This window comes from Asterias rubens, chromosome 10 (genome assembly GCF_902459465.1).
Source record: "Asterias rubens chromosome 10, eAstRub1.3, whole genome shotgun sequence".
In the NCBI taxonomy this organism is placed as follows: domain Eukaryota; kingdom Metazoa; phylum Echinodermata; class Asteroidea; order Forcipulatida; family Asteriidae; genus Asterias; species Asterias rubens.
Window position 1 is genome coordinate 12,092,015 of NC_047071.1, and position 22,604 is coordinate 12,114,618.

The 22,604-nt window shown below is 40.8% G+C and overlaps 2 protein-coding genes and 1 non-coding gene across 6 annotated transcripts in view; 2 read left to right on the plus strand and 1 right to left on the minus strand.

Annotated features, from left to right (window-relative positions):
• Window positions 1–7,690, plus strand: part of LOC117295395 (aryl hydrocarbon receptor nuclear translocator-like) — a 28,169-nt gene extending 20,479 nt beyond the window's left edge. For both annotated transcript variants that reach the window (XM_033778030.1, XM_033778031.1), the window contains 10 exons: window positions 685–777; window positions 1,080–1,197; window positions 2,167–2,196; window positions 2,702–2,899; window positions 3,450–3,639; window positions 4,246–4,352; window positions 4,951–5,101; window positions 5,622–6,093; window positions 6,669–6,837; window positions 7,255–7,690. In XM_033778030.1, coding sequence (XP_033633921.1) covers window positions 685–777; window positions 1,080–1,197; window positions 2,167–2,196; window positions 2,702–2,899; window positions 3,450–3,639; window positions 4,246–4,352; window positions 4,951–5,101; window positions 5,622–6,093; window positions 6,669–6,837; window positions 7,255–7,520 — 1,794 coding nt within the window. In that variant the 3' untranslated portion in view covers window positions 7,521–7,690. The remainder of the gene's footprint in view (window positions 1–684; window positions 778–1,079; window positions 1,198–2,166; window positions 2,197–2,701; window positions 2,900–3,449; window positions 3,640–4,245; window positions 4,353–4,950; window positions 5,102–5,621; window positions 6,094–6,668; window positions 6,838–7,254) is intronic.
• Window positions 6,953–7,025, minus strand: Trnak-uuu. Its single transcript has one exon. It is a non-coding gene; the product is annotated as a tRNA-Lys (tRNA).
• Window positions 7,691–12,000: 4,310 nt separating the features above from the next.
• On the plus strand, window positions 12,001–22,127 carry LOC117295801 (ubiquitin-associated protein 1-like). 3 transcript variants are annotated; one of them, XM_033778561.1, is made up of 8 exons: window positions 12,001–12,089; window positions 13,159–13,370; window positions 15,213–15,331; window positions 16,264–17,160; window positions 18,023–18,076; window positions 19,851–20,057; window positions 20,527–20,628; window positions 21,269–22,127. In XM_033778561.1, the coding sequence occupies exons 2-8, from the start codon at window positions 13,328–13,330 to the stop codon at window positions 21,398–21,400; spliced, it is 1,554 nt and encodes a 517-aa protein (XP_033634452.1). In that variant the 5' UTR covers window positions 12,001–12,089; window positions 13,159–13,327; the 3' UTR covers window positions 21,401–22,127. The 3 variants fall into 3 exon arrangements, with proteins under 3 accessions (XP_033634452.1, XP_033634453.1, XP_033634454.1); XM_033778562.1 differs by having other exon boundaries at window positions 13,162–13,370; XM_033778563.1 differs by lacking the exon at window positions 18,023–18,076.
• The last annotated feature ends 477 nt before the right edge of the window (window positions 22,128–22,604 follow it).

The window sequence follows — 22,604 nt, forward strand, 5'->3', positions numbered from 1 at the left end:
TACTGGTATTCAGCTGTTGTGGAAATTTGGTTGGTAATACTGTTTTTATCAAGGAAGAAATTTCATGCTAAGCAAATTTTTTTTGTGCTTAGCAGCTATATGAAATTGGGCCCTGGACATCAAAATGCCACGTAACCTTGTTTACAAAACAGTGACATTAATTGTTAAGAGTGACTACCAAAGGTATAGCTACCCTTTAACACTATACAATTGTTGCATGCTATGACGGGGTCCATGGCGTTTTGTACACCCGAGGGGGAAAATGGCACCCGAGGCGAATCCGAGGGTGCCATTTCCCCTCGAGGGTGTACAAAAACCCATGGACCCCAGTCACAGCGTGCAACAATTGTTTTGTTATACCTTTGTATAATTGTTATTCCTCTTCTCGAAGTTCTGTTGTCATCTTCAAACATTATTACGCCGGACTATTCATTGTTTAATAAGCAGACAAACGAGAAACAATTCCCTCTAACCCGCGGTTGTTACGTACACAGCGCTGGAAATCGACCAACGCCGGGAACGATCAAGGTGATGTACACCGGTGTACATCACTTTTCATGTTACCCGGCCCGTCGAGCCATGTAACATGCGTATTTGTTGCACGGCACGTGATTGGTTCTCGACCAATCAAACTTCACAGTTTATACCGAGGTAAACATATTGTTTTGTCATCATTACTTACAGGCAGCCGATGGTTTTCTCTACGTTGTATCATGTGACAGTGGTCGAGTTATCTACACATCAGATTCTATTCTTCCTGTGTTGAACCAGACACAGGTAAGCAATACTGTGGGTTTTGCTTCAGGGTTTTTTCCAGGATTTTTCACAACTTTGGAACATTTTGAACCCTAATGTTGTTAAGTTTTGCGTGCTTAATTAAATCAACTTGGTTTGGAATTTGGCATGTAGTGGATGGTCGGAATCAGCAAGAATGGACTTAATTTCTATTGAACATTAGAAATTTATATAGTGCCTTTGGAGACTCTTGTTAGAGCAGGATACATGTGATATAAACAGTATTTCTGCTTCACCATGTTCACAGCCTCTGTAAAAGATTCTTAAAAACGTTTGTGTTCTAGACTGACTGGGTTGGTGCCTCGGTCTTTGATCTCATCCACCCTGATGATGCTGATAAGGTACGGGAGCAGCTATCAACGTCAGAGTCACCGACCAGCGGCAGAATCCTGGATTTGAAAAGTGAGTCATTAATAAATTGTAATAATAAACAGCACTTATGAAGCACACAGTATCTGACAAAAAGTTCCATTCAAGGGTCCCAGTGTCCCAGGGAATACATGCTAAAATTAAAATAAAAATTACTTATTTTTTTTTATAACTCATTTCTGAAAACTACAGCACTAAGTAATATTTTCAGGGAAGCTTTTTCCTATCATTATCTTGAAACGCGGTCAGTTTAATGTAAATCTGTGGACATTTTGAAAAAGTACCGGAATCATTTAAATTAACTTGGGCCTATAGGAGGATGATTCAAAAGAGGGCACTATCAGAAGAAGTTTGTCTACAGATCTCAATATGGGGGACCTGAATCTCCGGGGGGACAGAATCTCTTGCCCCACCGGTTCGCAAAGTCAAAGTCAAAAGTCCAGGATTTAAAATGCCCGTTTAAAGAGGTGAGTTTTGAGCTGCCTTTTGAAGATTGAAAGATTGACAATTGTCCATGTAGAAATCATGACCTAACGTGTTCGTGGCATGTCATGGCCGAGCACCAGACTCAAGCTGTGGGCCCAATTTTATAGAGCTGCTCTGCGGTTGATTTTATGCTGAATGTTCGATTTCTATTTCATAGTGCTGCTAAATGCTAATTTTAAAAAGGTGTGCTAACATACCGGTGCTTACTGTATAGAAATGAATGACATAATGTGAATCCAATACGCTTACACTTTAGCCAGTCTTTCCACCAAATTAGCACGAAAATTTGCTTACTGTTAAGCAGCAATACGAAATTTGCCCCTGGTGTTTCTGATCAGCAGAAAGTTGGGTTGCATCCCAGTCCTGACACTTGTGTCCTCAAGCAAAACACTTAACCGTTGTTGCTTCATTCGTCAGATGGAACGCAAAGCACACAAAAGAACCCAATACAATTATAAATTTTACCAGTTTTATATCTGTGATAGCATTTTATAAATATGTATTCTCTGTCAACAGCTGGAACAGTCAAGAAAGAAGGCCATCAGTGTAAGTCCAGAAAGCGTTTATTTTGTTTTGAGTGGAAGGGCCAGTAAAGTGTCATCTGTTTAATTGATAACATGCATGATCGCACCATGGTCATTTTGTGTTGTTTTTTTTCTTCAAATGCTCTGGCAAAACAAAAACCATTTTCATATAAAAAAAATTACTGTCATGTTCTGATGTGCATTACAATGCTAAAAAAAAGATAATAAATGGTAAAAAAACGTTTCAACCTTTTAGCAGAGCCTTTCCCGATTCCCAAGTTTGTATCGTATTCTTTACAGAACTTAGTAGACACTTTTCATTTATACTCATTACTTTGTTTAAGCACCTTCTTAAACTAGGCAAAATCAAATCAATGCTATCATTTGAACAAGCAGACATTTCTGGTGCAAGTTGCCAAAATAAACTACTCTTTACTCGGGTGTGTAACATACAAACTCTGATGCTTCGCTGAGAAGTAATTGTCAATTTTTTAAAAATTAATGATTGATTTTTTCTTTTGTTTCAGCCTCTATGAGGTTCTGCATGGGCTCTAGGCGCGGCTTCATCTGCCGCATGAAGTACGGCAACGCCCAGATTGATCCCATGACTATGGGGCGGTACTGCCACGCCCGCAACCGTAACAGTATTGGGTCGACCAAGGACGGAGAACAGTACGCTGTGGTGCACTGCACGGGGTACATTAAGAACTGGCCCCCACCAGCAGGTACTCGTTTGTTATTTTTGTTGTCCCTAATTCTTTTTTAAGTTCCTCCCAAAACAAGGCTAAAAAAACATTCTTGGTAAATATGGCTACAAGAAGAAAATATTTGAAGTCCTTGGACACGTTTGGTCATTGTCCAGTATTCTCACTTGGTGTATCCCAACATTTGCATAATATAACAGAGCGGTGAAATTTTTTGCTCAATTGGTCATCGAAGTTGCAAGAGAGAAATGAAAGGAAAAAACACCCTTGTTTCACAATTTTTGTGTGATTTCAGATGAATAATAAGCTTTTTATTATTTGAGTGAGAAATTACCTCAAAAACTACATTACTTCAGAGGGAGCCGTTTCTCACAATGTTTTGTACTATCAACAGCTCTCCATTGCTCATTACCAAGTAAATTTAGATGCTAACATTTATTTTGAGTATTTACTAATAAAGTCCAGTGCCTTTAAGCAGCTCAATGAAATTGGGCCCTGTTGTGATCCCCTTTACACAAAACCCAAGATGTACCATTCCTTCACCGTCCCCCCTCTCCTCTTCCTTGCACAGCTGCTACCGTCATGGACCAGCCTGAAGCTGATTCGGAGAGCCACGGCACCAACCACTACTGCCTTGTTGCCATCGGCCGCCTGCAGTCCACCAGCACGCCAAACTGCTCCGATATCGGTGGAGCAGGAACACCTAATGAGTTCATCTCCAGACACAACCCCGATGGGAAATTCTCCTTCGTCGATCAAAGGTCAGTTGCTGAAATAAAAAAAGGTCCTGTGCATGTGGTTGATAAATTCTGTGTTAGAGATTTATCTATTTATCAATAGAGGCATCAAGTGATAGAGCAATGGGAGACTTTTGAGGACACTAGGTGGCAGCAGACTTACCAGGTGAAATCATTGTTCTCGGTAATGTGCGCATGCTCAGAACCACGTAAACAATGGAATTTTACCTGGTAAGTCTGCTGGCACCTAGCGTTCCAAAGTCTGCCATTGGTCCCCTCCCATTTTTGGATCTTGTGACATGTTTAACTATAGAACCATTGCACAATACGCAGCGCGCATACATGCGGGTCTTCTGTTCGCCATTTTGGGGGTTAAAATGTGCACAAAAGGATGGTACACGTGTTTACGCACCAATGTGTGTGTTTTGACCCCCAAAATAGCACAGGAGACGCGCATCAATCATTTACATTTTGACACAGGCAGAATTAGCGCCCTTCATCAAGTGCTTTGAAAGTTTTTATCAAGCATGCTTGCAAAGCTGTTACTTTTGGGAGCCAATCGACGTTGATTTTCAGTTACATTGTTATGTGATATAATTAAGCCTAAGTTTGATTTGGATTTGTTTCTAGAGTGACTGGTGTTTTGGGTTACCAGCCCCAGGAGCTACTGGGGAAGTCCAGCTACGACTACTACCATCCTGAAGATCAGGGGCATCTCAAAGACAGTTTTGAACAAGGTACACCCTTCATGTTTATATTAATAATAATAGACAAATTATAAAGCACAAAATATCCACCAAGGTACTTACGATAAAGTTACAAATTTATACATCGGAAATGATGATCAAAAGTACAGAGAGCAAGAAAAGGCCTGATAATAAGTTCCAATGCTCGCATTTTGATCATTGATTGGACAAAGGTATTCTCGAGAGGGCGCACTTACCCACACATGATATCCCATCAAAATTAATAATAATAATAATAATAATAATAATAATAATACACAAGCATTTCTATAGCGCCCCACGAAGAACGGAGCGCTTAACAAAGAAGAGGAACAAAAGAACAGTGAATCACGGAAACAAATGAGTTTTCAATTTCCGCTTGACTACAGACAAAGACGGCGCTTCACAAAGACTGATCGGAAGTTCATTCCAAAGAGGATGTTTGCCTATGCAGTGGTCACAAATTCCACAAACGAGTGCAACAATTTTGAAAAACTTCACAAAGATGAGTCTAATAGCTTTGTGAAATCGAACCCTCAGGCCTGTCATAGTAATCCTAAGATACTGTTCTCTATTTGAGTCTAATATGTGTTTGTTTTTCTTGTACTAGCCGTTAAGTTGAAAGGTCAGGTGCTATCGTTGATGTATCGCTTCCAAGCTAAGAATAGAGAATGGGTGTGGCTACGAACGAGCTGCTTCAGCTTCCAGAATCCATACACAGATGAAGTGGAGTACATCATTTGCACAAACTCAGCCGTAAAGTAAGTCCACAATGTGTCCAAACCTGTAGCTTTGTATTTCTTGTGATGCACGGAGTCACTTGTAAACCCAGTGCATTGTAAACATCGTGAAGGTTCATTATGTACAATAAGCAAGCCATTTTAAGGAATTTTCACTTTCGTTGAATCTCATCTGTGCAAATTAGCCCCTTGTTTGTTAAGGGGTAAAGAAGTGCTTCTAATTCTAGTAGACTTAGGTATTTGCCCGTGGTCTCCTAAATCACTGATACCGCTCCCACCACAGCCCATCTCTCCAGTGCTACTGCCTTAAGTTTGGTGATTTTACAACCCAACCATTCCTTGATGTTCTCCACCCGCACATCTTTGGTCAGCCAAAGATGCACCGACCAAATTATTAAAATTGTTAACTTGATTTTGTTCTTTATCTCTGATGCAAGAATATATGATTTAAAAATTGATGTGACACTTCATGTTAATCAATGTTGTAAGCTCTGGTTGTATAGTTGTCAAACCTTGATGTTATTATTTTTTTTTTCTTCAGAAATATCCAGCAGCCCCATGCTAGTCAGGAACTTGAGTCCACCAGCCTCGGAGCCAAAGTAAAGGGCCCTGGAGAACCAGTCCCTTCCCTCACCCCCTACGGTGCCTACCCCAGGGGCAACACCACAGAGACCCTGGCTGACACCAGGCACCAGGGGTCCGAGAAGAACAACGCGCAGGAGTGCAAGTCGGAACCCGTCGGTCGTTTTCAGACCGAGAGTGGGGTGTACGCCGGAGTGATGTCGCCCCCTCAAGGGGGCGTCATGGCTGGTGGAAGTGACAAGCAGACACGATCTCATGCTCCTGGTTTCAACAGTGGGTCGTATCCGCAGGTGAGGGCGCCCCAGTCATACTCTAGGCAGGAGGAGACGGCGAGTGCAGCTAAGGGGCTTGGGGTGATGGAGGACCCCAATAAGAGTTACAGTCAGACACCAGCGTCTTGGACAGCTTCGCAGTACTCCTCACAGGTGGAGGTGAGCTTCGGGATAATTTCATTTTTTTGTATTGAGATGAAAAATCATTTTTTCAAGGTTTGATATACATTTCATGATAAGACATTCTGTATTGTCTTGCAAGGTATGTGGGACTATGTTTGAATTCTGAGACCTACTCCTTTTACATAGCACCATGTAATGGTTAACAAGGGGCTGTGGCGTAATATGCAGCCAATCCAGCCAGGAACACTTCTCTTTTTTGATAAGTCCACTGGGTTCTTTTACTCACAGGACTAATGGCTTTACGTCCCATCCGAAGGGCAAAGCATCATGGTTAAGTGTCTTGCTTAAGGACACAAGTGTCACGAATAGGACTCGCACCCACACTCTGCTGATCAGAAACACCAAAGCTTGAAATTCGGTGCTCTAGGCAGGCCCCAATACAATCACTACATGTCTCCTTAAATGTGACCCTGGTTTGAAACCTTCAGCTACAACTCTTGGCCAGATGACTACAGAAAAATTGAAAACAAAATTCATTAAGAATTTTTATTGTGAAACAAACTTTGTAAAGCACAAATTATGGTAACCCTTTTTTGTTCTAATTCCTGCAGACTGCACAGCGCTCCGACAGATTGAATGCCCCGACTACCAGCCAATCTGCATCCTTTGGTCAGGCACCAAGTAATGTGACTTCATCCCCGGCACCCACGTACACCCAGTTGCAGACGTCGAGTGGGCGTAACACGGGTTACCCCTACCAACAGGAAAAAACTGTTCAAGGTACGAGTGATATAAGAATATGTATCAGTGAAAATCGCTATTATTTTTTTGATAATTTTTGAAACTAACTGGTAAATTTTAAATGATTTTCTGGTTGAACAAAACAAAGACAAATTGACCAGAGCGGGATTTGAACCTGCAACCTCCGGATTAAAATGCCAGCGCTATACCAACTGAGCTATCTAGCCCAAGAAATCCTACAGAACAAAAGCTACGCTACATTGCTGCAGGCCTGTATGCTTCATTTTGGAAAAGGCAAGAGCACTAAGGCATTTTCTCCAAGGTAAAGGGCACCCCTATGAGGAAATTTCTATTGGATAATTTCAAGGACATGGAGGCAAGCGCCTTTGTTGCCTCCGTGAAAATTGTTAGTATCGACCATGGGTTTAAATCTGCTCATGTTGTGTTACCCCCAAGGTGCCCCCACCTCTCAGATGTCATTCAGTGGCCGGCCAGATCCCCAGCACCAGCAAGCCGTTGGGCGTAGAGACCCCGCCATGTGGCAGCAGTGGCAGCAGTCCACAGTGGCCGGCAGCAGCCAACCAGAGACCCAGCAACCACCACCTCAGGAGGAGTTCCATGACATCTACCGTATGCTGGAAGGGCAGCAGACAGCGCAGGCGTACGGCACCCAGGTGGAGGAGTTCAACGATATCCCAATGTTTCCTCCGTTCTCGGAATAGTTCTAACAATTCTGCATTACGGGAATGCTCCATTATAAAATTCCTAAGTTTTAGCCACAAAAAAAACATGGGGAGTGATAATCCTTTTCACCAGTGCCCAAATTCATAAAGCTGTTGAGCAGAAAATACTGCTTGACAACTTTCTTTGCTTAGCAAAAATTGAGTGGGGCACCAGCTACAACAATGCAAACTTAATGTAATGTTAGCTGATAACCTGTTTCTGCTAAGCGGTACTATTCTGTGCTTAGCAAGTTTTTGCGCTTACAGACTGTGTTAAAATGTGCCCAGATCCTTTTCCCCACTTATGTGTGGTTACATTGAAATACTTGGGTAATTAAACTTAATGGACGAGTAGTTAATAGATGAGGGGCAGTCAGCAGCCATATTGGTTTGAGCATGATCCAACGATGTCCATTGTTTGAAAGGGGATTACATAGAGATAACAGGTGTGAGTTGCCACACTGAAAGGATGTTTCATTTGAGCCTCTTCCTTTAATTGAGCTTTCCCTGTAATGTGTATCACTAAAAGTATGCTACATGGTTGCTAGTGTAGCAAAACTATTTTCAATCTTTTGAAGACTTGTCCTGCGAAATAGTTCACGTCTGAAATACTGCCATTTGTAAGTGTCTCTGAACACTTCCTTCTTATTTCTGTTGTCCAAATCCACAAAGTATGCAAAGGGCATGCAATAAATTCTTGATTCTCTGTTTATAAACCTGTGACCTCCCTTCTTGGTAGAGACTTTTAAGGTTAGTCAGAGGGCGTACTTGTTCAAATCTACTAGATATGAATAACTTTACCTTTAATTGTAATATTAGGATGTGTGATGCTTTGGTTTTTTTTCCACACGAAGCCAAGCACTGAATGAAAGTGCATTTTGCAAACCTAGTCCTTTGCGGCCAGGATAAAAGTGTTTCTGTTTTTATCATACATAAAAATGGAAGGGGCCATTTTATTCTGATGAAAGGTATGTGTATAGAAAAAAACTATCTATTTCCAGAAACATAATATAATGCTAGGGTTTGGTTGTTCATATTTTTTTTTACAACAAACCCTAAAAGTACCCTTATTATATTATATAGACTTTTGTAATAGATTAGGTGTTAACATTTTTCAGAACTATGTGTGACTAAGATTATAAGGATACTGTTGTAGTACCGGTAGTCTTATATCCCTAAATTGTCTCTAATAAAGTCTTGATAGGAGAGTAACTAATAACAGTCAGTAACTAGTAACTCCCCTCAGTGATGGAAGTCGACAAACTAGTTCCCTTGGCTTCACCTTGGGAACGAGTTGGTCCAGCCTGAAAAATCACTTTTAAGACTAATGTGTAAATATTGGTTCTGAGGATTGCAAAGAGCACATCACAGCTCTCCTCATTTTTCTGAAAATGTTACTTTGATTTGTTGCTTCATTCGCTAAATGGGGTTAAGAATGCTGACTGAGAAAACATTATTTTTGATGATGTCACCTTTATCCCTCCTGGCTTTTATTTACATGTATGTATACAATGCTGGGTTTTAATGAAGAGCATCTATCCCTATATGTATCTTTATACATAGAACTACACTTAATTAAATTATAATTGTTTTAATTGTAAAAAAAAACACAGACTGTTGGCAAGGTATTGTATTTGGATGCAAAGCACCATAATCTCAAATTGATTCCTGTCCTGGGAACAGTCTGTCTAAATTAACAAACCATTTTGTTATTGGGTTTTTTTAAGGCCTTGAAAATGTATTGTAGAAATGTTTTTAAGCTGTTTGAAGTATTTGAAAGAAGCGCTTTTGCCTTCTCGCACAAAAACATTTTACTTAATTTTACATACATTGGAATAAGTAGGACTTGAAGAGAAAGGGATGCTGGCCAGGATATTTAAGAATGGATGATTTACTGTTCGATTTGAATCGACCACTTTCATCTCCACTTGGTCGTGGAGCCCCAATTGAATGGACTGTGTACACGTATAGGATAATTTTCCTCATGCGTAAATTCAACTTAAACTACTTCAGAATCAAGCATATTTCTCTCCTTTTAAGGTAGTTAAAAAAAGGGGGAGATGGGAGGGGGCACAAGGTGCCATTCCTCTCACAAGGTTTTCTCCTCGGTAAGGGTCACCTCTGTGAGGAGATTGTAATTTTCTATTGGAACAATTGCCTGTGGAGTTTCAGGGCTGCTCTCACGAAGTTTGAATTTGTTTGCCCTTGTAAATGTCGAAATCCAACAGCATAGTGACTCGGGCTCAACATTGTCAACTTTTTTGTACCGAGTATCTAAAACCAGAGCCAATTCTGGTGGTGGATTTTGATAGATTTATTATTTGTTCAATTAAATTCAGCTTATTTGGTCCTATCACGTTGGAATATTTCCTTATACTTGCAATATACAAAATCATTACACACAAACAAAATATACTGTTTATAGATTAGAACATTGTTTGTGGATAAAACAAAAAAAGCCTAGGCTGTTTTGGCTAACACTTTGGGAGGAAACATTTTGTACTTGTTGGGTGGATGGTTGTTCTGGCTCAGACTTCTCGTGTCTAGAGAATGTGACAACCATTAAGATTGGATGTATATTTGTTGAATGTTTGTGTGAGTTAAATATTTGTTGAATGTTTGGTGTGTGTGATAAGTGTTTAGATTTGTCATATTGGGGTCAGGTGACATGCAAAGTGGGTGACTCAATTTGGATCCATGTTGTAAAGAGCAAGACTCGTTCCTGCCTCTTTCTTATGCATGATATTATTATGTGCAGATTTTCTCAAGGGCACTTTGGCAGATTTTACAAAGAGCTAAGATTGATTGTAACTGCAAATCAATCGTAGTTTCTTAGTAAAGTGTGATGTCACAATGTAAATCACTATGGTGATACTGACAATTTGTCTTACTATGGATTTTATTGCTTTGTGAAAGCACTAAGATTCATCTTAAAGATATTATCAGTATTACCTTAGTGATTTGTATTGAGACATCACTCTTTGCTATAAGCAACTGCGATGGGTTTACAGTTGCGATCAATCTTAACTCTTTGTGAAATCGAGCCCTGGTTGTTTGTTACTCAAATTGGCTTCCAATCTTTCTGTAAGAGGAAGCCATAATTGAAAGACCCATTTGTGTAATAATGAAAGCCTTTGAGTCTCTTGACTCCCTCTGGGAGTTTCATTGCCATTCAATACAATTATGCACAGGACCTTGTAAAAAATAGGGAAAATGCGTTTATCAGAAATGTTGGGCCAACGATTTAAAGGGGTTTGTTATCATGAGCCACTCAACGTCTTGCTCTGTACTCCCCATCGAATGGTCGGCGCAAACTTGAGTATGGATTATTGAGGAGGGCAATTAAAAATCAAACATATTGCTCGTTAGCTTGTTTCAAATTCCATTTTGATCTTTGTATGTTAAATGTTTGTTTTTCTTTCTCATTTGTGTATATTATGACGTAGTCTCTGTTCAATAGGTATACATCGACTTTCTAGTATTATTTTAACCCGTCTGTTTAGAGTATTTGAATAGTTTGTTATAAGTAAGACGACGTTTATAACGGACAAAGAGAAATACAATAAAATTATGTTGTAAATAGTTCATTGTGCAGGCTCATTTATTTGGTGTTTACTAGGCAATAGTTTTGTGTTTAATTTTGAAGTATCAAATATGCCCCTTCACAGACGATAATCAAAAACATTTATTTAGACTCGGTTTTCATTTTGTTCTTTCAAAGACAAATGTTTACCAATATGACATTTTTAATCTGTATCGGAACAAAACCACTGTGTTTTGTGTAGCCCCCCTAGGCCTACAAATTAGACACGGATGCTCAGAATCAAGATTTAGGAAAAATCTGTGGAGTCCATTTAGCCTGGATCTCCATTTGTTAATCATAAAAACCATGTGACATATTGTATTCTCACTCAGAAAATGAAATCTGACTCTGAAACTGAATTTGTGAAAAAAAAGTAAGCCTCTAAATTGGTCTTGATATTTTACAAACTCTGGCAGCCACAGATCCCTACTGGCTTTTTGGCCCAGACATTTGCTTACTGGCTGAGAGCCAGTTGTGAACAAAACCCAAAAAAGATTCTGACAAGATTCTTGGACGAGTTTGGAACACCGTATTCCTCCATGCCGTAACCAAAGTAACAAAATTGAGGCTCAATAAATAATAAATAAATAAGCCACAGCTGTTGAAAATGGCCTTTATATATTATTTTATGGAACAAGGTCATTTCAGTCGTGGCTACGGCTGCAATTATTGCTATGGGCGTTGCTAATAGCATTCTCAAGCCGCAGCCGTTAAGTCGGACAGGGCTACCTTCGTCAAAGCACCGTATAAAGCGTTTGCATGATACTGGGAACCATACGTAAATCGTGATCAATGGCTTATCCGTTGGTGTCCCCTGTATCAAATAAGGTTACCGGGGTACCAGTCGGGCAGTAATGCCATCACTGTCTAAAAATAGATGCAGTTGCTGAACGAAAATGGCTGTCGGTGCAACAGAACTGTGATAGAGTGACATGACGTTTCTGTTGTTTGTTAAAAAGTGTTGAAGTGTCATGTGAGGTTATGAGGTAAGCTGAGCAGAGGTTTCACAATTTCATAATGATTTTGTAATTATGACAAATGTATGAACATGATTTCCATGGTTGTTTAAATAAAACTAATACAAATAGTATTTGCCAGTCGTATCGAACTAGCCGTGTGTTTTCTTGTCAACTCCCCCGGCCGGGTTATTCTCCATCACCAGGAAACTTACTCACTCACTCACGTCACTGACTCTTTGAAATGGCTCTGTTGTATAAGAATCCCATGATTGTGATGTGAATAACTGTTTAGTTAGTCTGTATTTTGTGTCATTTGTTCTCCCATTGTTACTAAAACAAAAGCAGTGTTTCATTCATGAGTAAATATTATTTCATGTTTCTTTTCATTTCATTTAGTTTATAATTAAAATTAAATTAGAAAATATTATTTAATTATAAATAAAATTATTGAATTAAAATGTTTATATTATTTTTACCTGATTTAAGACTAATTATTTAAGAAGCTGAAATTTCGTTGATACATTCTTCATCATCATCATCATCATCATCATCACTTTTTAAAGGCAATGGATTTTGCCTCTGGTAATTGTTAGCATAAAAATCTTATGGTTAGCGATTAATGGAGAGATGTTGATTTGTATTTGTAAAAGGATTGATACAGTATAAAACACTGAGAATCGGCTCCCTCTGAAGTAACGCCGTTTTTGAGAAAAAAAGTTTATCTCACTAAAAAATTTGAATTTGATTTTGAGGTCTCGAATTCAAGCATATCTGAATGAAGTGAAAGCGCACACAACTTCGCGTGACAAAGCAAAAGTGTGTTAAAATCAGCACCCTGGACCATGGACGCCCTGTCCTGACACACACCAAGGATTACGACTGCAATCTCTTACGCTTGTGCAATCAGTTTGGGGATATTTTAGTTGAAAAAATGTAGGCCTAAGGCTTTTACATAGGTTTTTACATTTAACAGAAGGGCTTCAAAGGGCTAGTTACGTAGCTTTCTTGTCAATATACTATGCTTATTAAGTGTCAGATTAAAGTGCAGTGTTTGGTTACTTTTCTTTACTTTGTCTATTTTAAAATTATTTTTCAGCAGAACAAAGATTACTTCAGCTGGTGGAACATAATGCCTTTTCTCAACGTACAATTAGCTGAAGGGCTTCATTAGCAATTGAATGAATTCAGCGAAAGTAGTGCATCTATATTGGCCACGAGGGGTTGCTTGCTAGACTGTTTGAAAGGAGCAGCTGCTGCAGGGAGCCATGGCATATCACTACCAGACCTCCCTGGGAAGGTCCCTCTCAGGTAGGTTACCAGCTTACGTTTGACACATACCATCCGTATAGACCCATTGCATATGGTGTCACACTATCAAAAAGGAGGCAGATCAGTAGCTGTTCTCTGTGCCTAAAACCTGCGCGTGACCTCAGCATACCTGTAGCGTTTCGCATTATGCAAGGGGGAGCTGTTGATTTCTTACACAATACAGAACGCGCCTTCGAACAACGCATGTAATTTTGGGTGTCAACTCTCTTTAGTGCATGTAAACGATTTTGACACCTAAAATGACACCCAGGATAGGCACATGTGAGTACTTTCAAGGGGTCTATTGCATAAAGATTGAAACAGAAGCCCAATTTCATACTGCTGAAACACTTCGTGTTGGATACAGCTTTATCTGCTAATTATTTTGGGACTGACTTACAGCCAATGTTTCTTAACGCCTGGAACAAGTTATCTTAAAAGATTTTCCTCAATTTGTTTACAGTCACCAGACCACCAACAACAGTGGGGCTAGTACACAAAGCAAAATGTATAACAATTTGGAGGGGTTGCAGTAGATGATTCAATCATAGTTAATGCTATCATTAGGTACTCAAAGACCATCATTTGCTAACTCAATAATAAGGTACTCAAAGACCATCATTTGCTAACTCAATAATTAGCATCCAGTGTGACTTTTGACTTTTTCAGTCAAAATATTTTGCGATGCAAAATTGCCAGACAAAATCACTCCTTCAATTAAAAATAATGTATTACATTTGTAGAGGAGATTAAGATACCAAAATCCAAGGTCAACAAAAGGGATGTCAAAACCTTCTCCCTGGATAGTCTCCAGAGCTAACATTTTGCCATTTGTGTACGGTTAAATTGTTAAATGTTATTCTTACCTGCCTTTGGTTTTGAAAACCTCGGCTGCCTGTAAGGCACCTTGGTGGTGATCAAACACAATAACATCTCAGCCCTTGCAGGTCACCTTTTATACTCCTGGGTGAAGAGAAGCAAATTATGACTGAAGTTTCTCACTGAAGGGCACAAGTGTTTGGCCATTCTTGGATTCTTATCTTCTGGGATTCAAACTCGGCGCACAGCAATTCTTCCAGTAAGGGGCAACCCTATGAAGAAAATGTCTACTTGTACTGGAACTTTGCACAGGGCACCACAGCAAAAGCATAGGGCATCACTAAGCTTGGGCGATATCACGATATTATCGAATATCGCGATATTAATTTGGAAACGATTTCGATATCGGATCGATTTGGTTTTAATCGAAATAGTGATATACCGTGCGATATCGCGATATCGATTAAATATCGCAATATCACGATGTATTTCCTAGCTGAGACATCTTGCACCCCATAGGTTTGGAGTAAAACCAGAAGAATAGGTCATTAGAACACCTCTCTTATGCTATGACTGTCTCTTGTACAACTTTCACTTGGAGTTTGAAGACTGGTGATGTCAAATTTAAGTAATCGCGATTAATCGAATATCGCGATATATTGTCGGCGATATATCGTGAATAAAATAAATCGATATCGCCCAAGCTTAGGCATCACAGCAATTGCTGTACAGGCGGTGGGTCAATTAAAGGTTGATGTTCTGCAATCAACTGAGCAAGGGTCTGACAGACCAGGCCTGTATGCTTCATTTTTGGAAGGGCAACGGTACTAAGGCATTTTCTCCTTTGTAAAGAGCACCCTATGAGGAAATTGTAAATTTCTACTGGAGCATTTCAAGGGCACCAAGGCTATGACCAGTGGGCATGAATCGCCTTCATTGCCTCCTTGAAGTATCAGGCCTGGTCTGGGCTACATTGTGATTGATATGCTGAATGTGAAACTAAATTTTATATTATGCTTTCAGTGACAAGTCTACAAGGAATTCAAGTCCGTCTTGGTGAGCGCTTCAAACCACCAGAGAAAGTTTCATTGCCCCTTGGTTATAAGGAGCCCAATCCATCTGCAGCTCTTAATGCAACACAGGTAAACATATCTAAACACCTCAAGTTTAAAGGGTTTCAAGGGTACTTTTTGCATGAGACAAAACACAAAATTCTATAGATTGACATTAAACTTAAACGGTTTGAAGATAACGATGGTTGAAAGCTTCCCTTAAAATATTATTTACAGGTGTGCTGTAGTTTTTGAGAAATAAATAAAACAATTTATCTCAGGAGACGAATTTTTTTTTAGCACGTCCAATGGATTCTCCTGAAAACAGCTCTGTAATTTTCACTTTTTTTCTTAAAAACTTGACGACTAAAGAAGGGGAAGCCTCTACAGGTAAATTAAATTACATACATCTTCATTCACAGTGAGTAGTGATTCATGTCATGGCTAAAATCTTGATCTACAAAAGGTTTCAAAACCCTTTAATATCCAAATTATTATTATTATTTATTTATGCTGGGCATACCAAAGGCAGTTTTGGGGCAGTGTGTATGGGAGCAAGTTTGTTGATTTGCTCTTCTTGTTGAGCGTTTTATAGGTGCATGTTTTGCGGCAACAAACATTGCAGAAAGTCTTGTGCGCCCAGCAGGCATGGTGGGCATACCAAAGGCAGTTTTGGGGCAGTGTATATAGAAGCCAATTTGTTGATAGACATTTCTTGTTGGGAACTTTATGGTAGCAAGTTTGCCGGCAACAGACATTGCAGAAAGATTTGTGCAGCCCAGCCGGGAACCCCACTGTTTGCATACCCTTTGCATATTCATGTTGTCAAAATTTCAAACAATGTCCTTACTGAGGCAAAAGGAAGCAGCTCGTTGGACGATAGCTGTTCTTGGTGCATAAAAACTTGTGTGTGACCTCAGCGTACCAGCAGCGTTGAGCGTTATGCAAATTGTCTTTAGTATCTCAACAATCTCAAGAGTTTAAAAATGATCTCCTCTGTTTTTTTAATTTTGAATTATCAGTACTCGCTTGAGACAGAGAGCACCTTCCTCCAATGGTTAAATGCAAAGAAAGTCTCCGATGCAGCCAAGGAGGCCAGCCGAAGACAGGCCCTTGAAGAGCAGAAGGCAGCGGCAACGAGTCCAGCGCAGCTCCCGAATGGCATCCTGCAACCGACTGATGCCAAAGGGTCTTCGTCTGAACCCCCAACCAACTCCATCCCACCGATACCCAGCCTCGGGAGCGGTGGTATACTAACGCCCGAGACCTTGGCAACTAGCAGCAGTCGGCTCCCCGTCGCACCGGTGAACCGCAAGCGTATGTACGACCTGGCAGATTTTGAAAACAATGCGTCCGACCCGTTTGAGTCAACAGAACTTGAAACGCTGAACGATATGGAGGAATTGAAAAGCGTGCTAGCCAATACCAACGTCCCGGTTCGAACTGGGGGAGTAAGGACAGAACAGCCACTTCATTCGCCTGATCTGTCAGAGGAAACCGAGCCTGCGTCATCAGAAGTGACAGAACTTGCATCGGTTATTGTTCAAACGTCAAATAAACAAGTTTCATACAAACCAGATAAGCCAAAGCCAGTCTCAAAACCTACAGGCCTTTCAACAGGACCCAATACTCAAGTGCCTAATGGAAGTAAAATCCCTAGCACCTCAAGTACACCAAATATAAACCCAGATCCCTTTGGACGGAGTCCCTTACCCCCGATCCACTCATCTCGGAGTGACAGCCAGGTGTCACCTCAGGAGAGCAATGACAGGTTGATATCAAGAGGTCTGGCTGCAACTAACTCTTCCCAGCCTCAACGAGGGAGATCGCCGCCGCCCAATTATTATGCTCCGGATTTTACTTCTAGCAGAACGTCACCAGTAGTTAGTCCTGTTGAGCCTCCACCTGGCTATCCACAGGTAAGAGAGAGTCATGCACTGTAACACGTATGCTCTGACGATTCAACACAAACTTCACAGCAAAGAGAGTGAACTTACACATGTACACAGGCCTGGAATTTTCATCTTTGAGAGGGGAAGGCCATTTTCGTTGCGGAAAGGGCACTTCCATTCGAAAATCTTAAAGTCCATAGACCTTTTCACAAATACCATTGCGCAAGCGCAAATTGTTGAATGGGGTGCATGCTGGTCTAGCTAGTGATCAAATTTAATAGCTAGCTAGACCAGCATGCACCTCATTCCACGTCTATTGTGCGCGTACCGAGTATTTGCAATAAGGTCTATGGGAAACTTTTGAAGTTGCACCAAGGCCAAGACCAGGGCACAAAGGAGGCCTCCATGGCCTACGTGAAATTCCATGCTTGAGCTTAATCCCCCCAAACTGTTTTGACTAAAAACCTTTCCTCCTCATTGTTCAGAATCCTCTGGCATAATAGTCATGTCCAAGCCTTCAAACTTTTGAGCAAACATTTTCACTGGCACTGTTAGTGTTAAAAGTACACAGATTTCTCTTTAAACAAAATGCGCCAGATACCCTCTCCTCTCATAAAATGCCAGCTTTCAATAATGCGCACTTGTGTGTAAGGCCAAATCCGAACTGGCGGCTACAGCTACGGCTACCACTGTTGCTAAAGGTACTGCGAAGGCAGCCTATACTTCAACGCATGATGAGGCAGAAGTCTAGCCGTAGCTGTAGCCATTAATTTAGACACGGCCTAATTTACATTATTGAGTTACTTTTTTGTTGTTACTTGCAGTGCTGTCATACACGTTGTTGCAGTGTTGTCACATTTAATGCTTTGATATTGCTTTCCCTTCTTAGTGTGTGTCTTTAGAGGAAGTCAGCTGTTCGTCTTACCCAGATCTTGACTTAGAGGTTAGCTGCGTTACATAATATCACCCTCACTTCCACCCCAATCCCCTTCTTGCATGGCATCAAGGCAGATATTAACTTGCATGCTACTGCTACATGTTGTTCTGTTGTATTATTTGTTGTTAGTCTCTTAGAATAATCATGAAAGCTCCCACTTCTTTGTATTATCTGTGTCACCTGTAGTGTGCACATGAACATGTTTTTATGTTCCTTGTAATACATTACACATGTTAATGAATCTCATTTGTTTTGGTGATAATTTGCACTCACCATAAGTACCAACTCTAACACATTTATATTTTGAATGTTGTATCATTGTTTGTGGCTTGGGCACTATGGAATACTAGTGCCTAGGGCCCTATGTATCACTGGCGCCTTTGGCCATAAATGTATCACTGGCGCCTTTGGCCATATATGGAGCACTGGCGCCTTTGGCCATATATGGAGCACTGGTGCTTTGGGTCCTATGCAGCACTGGTGCCTAGGGCCCTGTAGAGCACTGGTGCATAGTAGGGCCCTGTGCAGCACTGGTGCCTAGGGCCCTGTGCAGCACTGGTGCCTAGGGCCCTATCAAACTCTGGCGCCTATGGCTATATGGAACACTGGTGCTTTGGGCCCTTTGCAGCACTGGTGCTTCAGGCCCAATGGAGCACTGGTGCCTAGGGCCCAGTGGAGCATTGTTGCTTTGGGCCCTATGGAACACTGGTGCTTCAGGCCCAATGGAGCACTGGTGCCTAGGGCCCAGTGGAGCATTGTTGCTTTGGGCCCTATGGAACACTGGTGCTTTGGGCCGTAGGGAATACTGGTGCCTAGAGCCATATGTAGCACTGGTGCTTTGGGCCTAATGGAAAAGTGGTGGCTAGGGCATTATCTGGAATATTAGTAGGATGCTATGTGGCAGAAGTGCCTGAGGCCCTATGGAACACTTGTGTCTATGGCCTATGGAACACAATGTCAGGAGTAAGACATTTTCTGATCGAATTATTTTAGAGATACCAATAATAACATTTCCTTGTACATGCTTCCTCCTTTCACTTCTAGCATGTACTGTAGCTGTTTTCCCAATCAGTGTACATATGTATACACGCAACAATCAGCTCAAAACACATTAAAGGGATTCACTTTGCATTAGTCATGTTAGCGGTTCATTGTTTTAATATGTTTAGCCGTGTACACAACTGGTAATGCTTGGATAAAATTTCATGTCTTCAAGTAAAAGGGCTTAAAAGTATTTTATTTAAACTCGCTGAGGCCTGGGTTTTGATAAATTGACCGAGACAAAGTCATCTCGGTAAACTTATAAAGAATCAGGCCTCAACATGTTTAAACAGCTAGTTTAAAACCGAGTCAACACACTTTGATTTCCATTCATAAACACCTCTCCATTTAGAAGCATCAAAAATCTCTTTTAATGTTGAGAACAAATTCGACAGTTTAGCCTCACCTGGACTCTGCGTTGAAATCTGTGCATGTTTGTTCGCTTAGTACCAAGTTTCAACTTTGCACGCTTTAATCGTTTCAAGCTATCATACGCAAGATTACCAAATATGCAACCTATTGGGTAATGAAACTTGCGTGCACTTTGCAATTGTCTGATAGCATCCTCTTTGACCTAAGAAGGTCAGGTCATTTTTAATCACTGCTAACTGTCAGAATAGATAAACCAATCAGAATGGATAAACTGTCTGAGGTATTTATGAATGAATATTTGATTAGACAACACTCACCGCAAAGGGTAAATTTGGCTTTGTCATTTTTTTGTCCTTCTCCTTCACAGAATCTTAACAGGTACACCCCACTCCCACCGCCCCCGCATCAGTCGCATGTTACCGCTTTGGACTTTGGCCAATCACCTGTACCAGATCCTATCTTCGACAACCTCAGTGCAGAGGATCGGGCGTTCGTAGCCAATATTGCAGCGATGGGATTCCCACGATCTCGGACAGCGAGGGCGGTTCAGCAGCTTGGACACGACGACAGAATTGTAAGTGGAGGGGAACTTTTTGATAAACCTCTAGCCATCGCCAAATGTTTTGTTTGACTCTGTTGGATTGACTCTTTCTCACTCTTGATATCCAATGTTCCTGTGGAAAATGCACATTCAGTATGCTAAGCCCGGGAATATCTCGCTGAAAATGTTTGGATACTTTTTGTACGCACAAAACACAAACTTCCACAGATTTACATTAAACTTACACGCTTAAAAGATATTGATGGTGAAAGCTTAACTAAACAAATTCATAAAATAATTATCGCCTCAGTTAGCCACTCTCTTGACAACATTTTCTGTGATTTTCACTTTTTTCTTCTTTATCAAACGACTTATTAAACTTGTACTTTCGATATGAGACTTAAAACAGGCGAACAGTCCCTAAGCCAGAAATAAAAGCCTAAGGCAGGGTTTCGAAAAGGGCTTTAATCTTAGAAATGCGTGTAATTTTTTTTTTTTTCAGGTTGTAGAATGGCTGTGTTCAGTGGATCATCTATGCAGTCAAAGATTCCCTGAAGACAAAGTGGAAATTGCTCTCAGCTTACAGAACAACAACCGAGACAAGGTACAGTGTAGCTGCTGTGTAGTCATTTCTGTTAGAGTGTCTTTCTGCATTGGCAAACATAAGTTGTCCAAATCGTCAGTCATCCTTGGTTTCAACTTCTTTTTAACTAATTTATTTTAAATGTCAAATGCATCCACAGTTTGACTATGTCAACCGCATGGACAGTTTGGTAACCTTAACCAAGAAAATTATCTTTGTTTTGGGTGTGGTGTATTCTTTTGAGTTATCTGTGTAGTCAGTAATGATGCTGTTTACTCCAAACATTCATTGTTCATGAAATCTCAATTATCTCATTAGCCCCTTTCCATGGTATTCACAAATATTTCCCATGCCTCTGTGTGGTGTTATTTTTTAGAACATATTGGAGCTTCTGGAGTAATTTCTTTTAGAGTATCATTGTCACAATAACATCCTGACTTGACAAAAAAAGGACAACAAAAATTCTCATAACAAGCTGAAATTTTGTCTCGTCCCAGAAATTGACACCACAGTTATGTTTATACAAAACTAGGGTTAGTGCTGCACGTAAAATCTTAATACAATGTTAGAAATGTATGCTCTTCCCATCCCCTCCCCCTCCTCCTTCAATCTGCCACTGGTCTTTATCCTTAAGAAAACTCTTCTTGTCTTTTCTACACAGGCGCTAGAATTCCTTCACCTTTGGCAACGGTTTGAGGAGCTTGGTTTCAAGTCGGAGGACATCAGACGAGAGCTCATTGTGCACGGCAACAACGAAAATGAGGTTCTCAATGTATTGATGGCAAAGAGCTGAGGCCACACTCAAGCCCTTTTCACACTACTCTATTCCCCGGGGACAGCCTTTGGGAATAATGGCCGGCCCTTTCACACTGGCATCGATTTACCCCTGATCTACCCCGGCAAGTTTCCATACCCTGGGGAATAGCCACCCCTGAGTAGGGGTAAGCGGCAAACCCTGGGGTATTCTTGAACCGTGCAACAGACATGCCAACTAGTACGTTTTCCCCGTATTTCGTACGGGTTTTTGTAAAAAAATACAGGTGTGCAGGTTATGCAAAAAAAATAGGGTTTTGAGCATCGCCACCGCAAAAATACAGTTTTCTCCCCGTTGGCCGCCAGGCCCTTTTTTAACCCAAGTTCAATATTTTTTATTGACGCAAATAAGTTTTCGGCCGAGTACTTACGGCCGACAATGATTATCCAGTGAACTCTATTCCTGTTGTATTCCTTATGCAACTTTCACCACACATTGAGTGCAACGGATATTCCCTCGCATCCATCATTGCACGCACGCTAGTAGCGCAAACCTGCATTGCATAATAGGATCTACACACCAGTTTATCTGACGCTCCAATTTCATAGGGGGTTGAAACTACGTTACGCATGTTTCATCAAAAATACAGGTTTTTGATGCAAAATACAGGTTTTGGGGTTTGGGAATACAGTTTTTAGAACCCAGAGGTTGGCATGTCTGGTGCAACCAAAACTCGGTGCAATAAGGGCCTAGGGGGGAAGGGGGGGGGGAAGGACAGTGGGGAAGTGAGCAGGGTTATTGCAGGGTGACAGACACTCCTGGGGCCTTGTAAGGGCTGTAGCCCACAAGGATAAGAGATACAGTGTGAAAATGGCTGAAGTTTTTGTTCAAAACATTTTATAGGGCCATTTTTTATCTGGTAACAATACTGCTCTAATTATTATGAATATTTGTATTGGACGCATACTGTGTATGTACGTGTACAATCATGCACTTGGCGTACTGTTTTTTACTCTGATCATGTTGGAAGAAACACATGACTCTTTCAGAATTGAGGATCTCTTTCAAGAAAGGAAGATGTGTGCAAAGTCAAGTGATTAACTGTCATTCAGTTCATTCTGGAGCACTCTCTTAATCAGTCCATGTAGAAGATGTGTCCATACGTGCACAACTTTTGTTTAACTTGCAAACAGAAGTCTTGCAAACCTGCTTTCATACACACCTGGTATGAGATGAAAGCTTT

Excerpts from the sequence above, each read along its gene's own strand:
- LOC117295801 (XM_033778561.1), top strand. The coding sequence starts at position 13,328 with ATGGCATATCACTACCAGACCTCCCTGGGAAGGTCCCTCTCAG. Across the intron at positions 13,371-15,212 it reads CCTGGGAAGGTCCCTCTCAG|TGACAAGTCTACAAGGAATT; the intron begins GTAGGTTACCAG and ends TTATGCTTTCAG. Across the intron at positions 20,058-20,526 it reads TTGGACACGACGACAGAATT|GTTGTAGAATGGCTGTGTTC; the intron begins GTAAGTGGAGGG and ends TTTTTTTTTCAG.